Below are 5,276 nucleotides of genomic sequence, written 5' to 3'. Positions count from 1 at the left end.
GGTACATTACATGTAGTTTGCGAGTTTGTTAGAGGGCACTTCTAGTAGGTCCTACTTCTTTACTTTCCCTCCGATGTTTCTGTCTGCTTGTCCTACTTTTTCCAAGTACTAAATGAGCATTATTGTGTCGATGTGCTTCTCTTTATTCAAACATGCAGTTTGTGTTTTAAATTGAATAGTATCGACTACTGTACACTGACTAACACCAGAGCACCCTCTAACCACCCATGGATATTGGTTTCAAAACGAAACAGAAAAGAAAAAAAACAATCTTGAAACTAAACTCTTCGCTTTCCCAGGACATCTGTAATGGCGCCAAACTGTACGCGGACCTGGTACACACCAAGCTGACAGAGAAAGGTTACTATGACGACGAGGGGCAGTTTGACGTCACTGAGGAGGTGAGACAGACGGTTGTGCTGTGTACATTATATGTGTATAGGTATTTGTGGAGGTGTGTGGGGGGGGGGGATTTTGGGTGTGTCTGTTACCAGGATATTTTTCCTGACCATTTATTATGTTATGCATGTGTGTTTGTGTGATGAGAGAGAGAGGGAGGGAGGGAGAGGGGGGTAGAGAGAGAGCTTGTGTATGTGGTGAGTGTATATAAGCAACAGACAGAAAGACAGATACACACACACACACACACACACACACACACACACACACACACACACACACACACACACACACACAGCGCGCGTACGTGCGTGCATTCAACCAGAGAGAGACAGACAGAGAGAGTGAGAGAGAGAGACAGAGACAGAGACAGAGACAGAGACAGAGAGAGAGACGCTTGTACCCCAAACATTAAGCCACCTTCCCTCTCCACCCCTCCTGTACCCCCCCCCTCCCCGTCCCCAGCTCTGTATCACCATCAACAACATCGAGCAAGTCCGCCGCTCCCTCAAACCTCTCCCCACTCTGCTGGACTTCAGCGAGATACAGCAGGCTCTGGAGCTGGCACGGGATGATAATGAGGTAAACTCATAGACTTATAGTTCATTCTGGAGCTAGCAAGGGACAATAATGAGATAATCTCATAGACTTATAGTTCATTCTGGAGCTGGCAGGGGACGATAATGAGGTAATCTCAGAGACCTTCAATATCACATTATCCAAGACTGTACACTATGGCGCACCTCTGGTTCATTCTAGAGCTGGCACGGGACGATAATGAGGTAAACTCATAGACTTTTAATATATTATCAAAGACTGTTCACTCTGATGCACTTCTGGTTCATTCTAGAGCTGGCACGGGACGATAATGAGGTAATGTCATAGACTTATAGTTCATTCTGGAGCTGGCACGGGATGATAATGAGGTAATCTCAGAGACTTACTTATAGTTCATTCTGGAGCTGGCACGGGATGATAATGAGGTAATCTCATAGACTTCTAGTACATTCTGGAGCTAGCACGGGATGACAATGAGGTAATCTCAGAGACTTATAGTTCATTCTAGATCTGGCTCTAGACGATAATGAGGTAGTAATGTCAGAGACTTTGAATATCATATTGTCCCAAACTGTGCACTATGGCGTACTTCTGGTTCATTCTAGAGCTGGCAGGGGACGATAATGAGGTAATCTCATAGACTTATAGTTCATTCTGGAGCTGGCACTGGATGATAATGAGGTAAATTACTAGACTTTTAATATATTATCCAAGACTGTTCACTATGGTGCACTTCTGGTTCATTCTAGAGCTGGCACGGGATGATAATGAGGTAAACTCATAGACCTTTAATATCATATTGTCCCAAACTGTGCACTATGGCGTACTTCTGGTTCTATCTAGAGCTGGCACGGGATGATAATGAGGTAATGTCAGAGACTTTTGTACGTGTATTCATCGCCATCTTCATCAGCCATATCTGCAGCAGACATCGGCGATCATAGTTCTCCATCCATTCCTTTGCTGGGGTACTCTATAAAAAAAGCTACACTACTCTGACCTTTCCCCGCTACCCATCTTTCTGGTTTCTCCAACTGGGTTGCTCAGGGCCTCCCTGTGCCTCGTTTGCCTTCAATTTTGCCAGTGAGAGCTAGATGTCCAAGACCTTTATGTCTATTCAGCTGTCCCGAAAACTTCATAATTAATCTTTTCCTGATTTTACATGCACATCCAAAACTATGTACTCTGCCGTAATTCCGCTTCATCACATGATGATTATGAGGTAATCTCATAGACATGTGCATATATTTTAACGCACAAAATTGTGCCTTGTGATGTAAATGTGCTTCACTCTAGAGCTGGCACGAGACCATAATGAGATAATGTCATAGATATGTAAATTATGTGATCGCTTTTAACTTTTAAGCACAAGGGGGCAATCCCGAAAAATGTTGTTATGAGAAAATCGAAGGTAAAGTTTTTGCCCTCTTGTTCAGTTTCTTTAAAAGACTTGGAGAGTTTTCTCTACAACCAAACAAATATACACACCAATGAAACCAAACTTCTCCTATAGGTGTGGCAGTGCCCACTTTTGGTGTAGGTCAAGATTTCCGGAAACCCCCGAAATCTGGGTTAGTCCGCTTGTCCTTAAAAGCGACCATGTATTATGGCATCCAAAACTGAGCAGTCTGACCTAATTCCCGTTCATTTTGGAGCTAGCACGCGACGATAATGAGGTAATACTCATGTAGATTTGTACATATCGCTACCCTAGAATTACACTTTTTTTATCTGCTCAGTAGGCCTACTTGGTTTTGATAAAGCTAACGTTAAAGATTTTTTTGTTTCATAATGTGTCGAGTTTTTCCGAAGGTAATTCTTTGAATAGATCTATATTGATAACGACTGCGAATAATCTTACGATTTTGACAGAGCAGACAGGGGATTTAGTTTTCAGACCTCACGGTCTTAGTTACTCAAAGCGGCAAAAATTGCCATACAGAACTTTGTAATTCTGAGTTAGGGAACCCTATAAGGCATCTTTGGACTCAATTAGCTCGAATCCCCTGAACCCGCAACCTCGCGATTGCGAGTACGGTTGCCTTACTAGTAGTAGACTAGCGACGCCGATACTGTTGATATTGTTGATGATTTTGTTATTAGTGATCCCTTGTTATTATTCATATTTTTTCCCAACAGTCGTCGGAGGAAGGAGCCAGCGGTCTGCTGGGTAAGGCGTCTCTCCAGGGCATCATCAAACAGGCGGACGAGGAGATGGTGAGGAAGATCCGACAGGTGGTGGATAGAGTGGCAGACAAGGTGAGTAGATGACCGGTCATCTCTGGGGGGAAATCCTGCTTCTTCTAACTTCTATTCTCATCCATGGTATAAAGCTCACAACATTCTCATCCATTGTATAAAGCTCACAGTATTCTCATCCATGGTATAAAGCTCACAGCACTTGCATAGCAATGCTCCAAGATCTGAAATGCGCTGCCTAGTAAAACTAACTTACTTACTTGGTTGGAGAATAGACATCATTGCAGGCGGCATAATGCCATAGCTGCTCCTCCCTCCTCTATGGGATCCACGAAACGATCTGCTCTACTGATCGTGCCAGTTATCAGCTGGTCACTGCCTTGTGAACGTTGTAATTTAAATTAAAAGAAATCAAATATTTGAATTCTTTCAAATATCATTTTTTTAATCTTTCCTGTTTTTAGATTACAGAGAGGTATCTACATTTTATTCAGATCACAATGTACTGTAAATGTACTGCTATTGTTTTCTTAAAGCGCTCTGAGCTCGTGACCTTTATGGAAGTTGGGCACTGTATAAATATCATATTTATTTTAAAACTGTAATTTTGGGTGTTTTACAACAGCAACAACATTATTTAGACCAATTTACTATTTAGACCAATTTAGGAGGCGGGTTGTTTTTTACCATGTCTGTCAGGGCGAACCCATCTGAAAAAGATACAACGTCCCAGCAGAAAGACGGAGATGCTAATTGATAAAGAAAACTACCCGCATAGTATTGAACTCACGTCTTATGTGTACGAAATAAAGTGCCTAACTACTACACCACAAACCCCGATATGCTGCCGTTTATGTCAAATTCTACTCTCAAGTAAGCGTAGACAGAGTGAGTTTTAAAAATAAAACTAGTCTTAGCCTCATAATGAATCCATGTACAAAAAAGTAGTTTAAACAGTTAGCATGATGCGAACTCGTGTTATAAACCTCACAGTTAATACATACTATGTACCCACCATTTTGAAACCTTTTTTTAATCATTTTTAAAAACATTTTTTCTGTTTTCAGATGCGCCCAGACATCAAGAAGGACGTGTTTCATCTGAACTGGGCCCCGGAGTCACTTCCGGCGGAAGAGGTAAGCAAGCGTTATCTCCCTTTTTGGCACAAATTGTCATCTTTTCCTTTATGGCTTTGCTTTGACAATAATCCAGTGAGTGAGTGTATGTGTGTTTTGAGAGAGAAGTGGGGGGGGGGGTAAATTCAAGTTCATGGGTACTTTTTCAATAATATGCGAAAGGATAGAAGTAAATTTTCAAAAACGAGACCTACAAACTTCCTGTAAGTCAGTGGAGCACTAACTGTAATAACTGTTTCATCTTTGTATGTATTTGAAGGAATAAAAAATGTATGGAACGAATCTAAATAACTGTATTTCATTTTAAGAATTATCGAAAGCATACAACTGGAAATGGCCTACTCAAATGATGGATAACGTGATATACAGAGTGCCTGAGAAATAAAATTGTTTGGTTAAAAACTGTAAGATTTACCTTCTGGTATGCAGAAGTCTTTGTGTCAGTCTGTCTAATGGGATGTTGTATCCATCTCAGCCTCGGTTGACACTGTCAGGAATGGCTGAAACAGCCTGCCTCTTAAATACGATCTAAATAGTTTCGACGGGGACGTAAAATATTAAAAACTACAATTCCTTTTTTAGGCTGTTGGTGATTTGCTGGAATACCTGGACAGTAACTTGCTGACCCTCAACTCGAACCTCCTGAAGACGAACTTTGAGAGAATTCTGTCGTCTATCTGGGTGGAGGTTCTGGAGGAGTTTAGGGAGGTGTTGGACACTGAGGAGATGGTGAGTAGTACATCATGTTTAGGGAGGTGTTGGACACTGAGGAGATGGTGAGTACCTCGTGTTTGCGGGTGTGTTGGGCGCGGAGGAGAAGGTGAGTAGTACATCATGTTTAGGGAGGTGTTGGACACTGAGGAGATGGTGAGTACCTCGTGTTTGCGGGTGTGTTGGGCGCGGAGGAGAAGGTGAGTAGTACATCATGTCTAGGGAGGTTGGTGGTGAGTACATTATGTTTAGGGAGGTTGGTGGTGAGTACAT

The 5,276-nt window shown here is 42.1% G+C and overlaps 1 protein-coding gene across 1 annotated transcript in view; it reads left to right on the top strand.

The window, feature by feature from the left end:
• Positions 1-5,276, top strand: part of LOC101856174 (BAI1-associated protein 3) — a gene marked incomplete at its 3' end in the record, with an annotated part of 118,445 nt that overhangs the window by 110,504 nt on the left and 2,665 nt on the right. The window contains 5 exon segments of the mRNA XM_035969301.1: positions 300-401; positions 865-981; positions 3,097-3,216; positions 4,224-4,292; positions 4,875-5,021. Coding sequence (XP_035825194.1) covers positions 300-401; positions 865-981; positions 3,097-3,216; positions 4,224-4,292; positions 4,875-5,021 — 555 coding nt within the window.

Source organism: Aplysia californica, unplaced genomic scaffold (genome assembly GCF_000002075.1).
Source record: "Aplysia californica isolate F4 #8 unplaced genomic scaffold, AplCal3.0 scaffold00135, whole genome shotgun sequence".
Classification (NCBI taxonomy): Eukaryota; Metazoa; Mollusca; class Gastropoda; order Aplysiida; family Aplysiidae; genus Aplysia; species Aplysia californica.
This window is presented reverse-complemented; position numbering and strand designations above follow the sequence as displayed.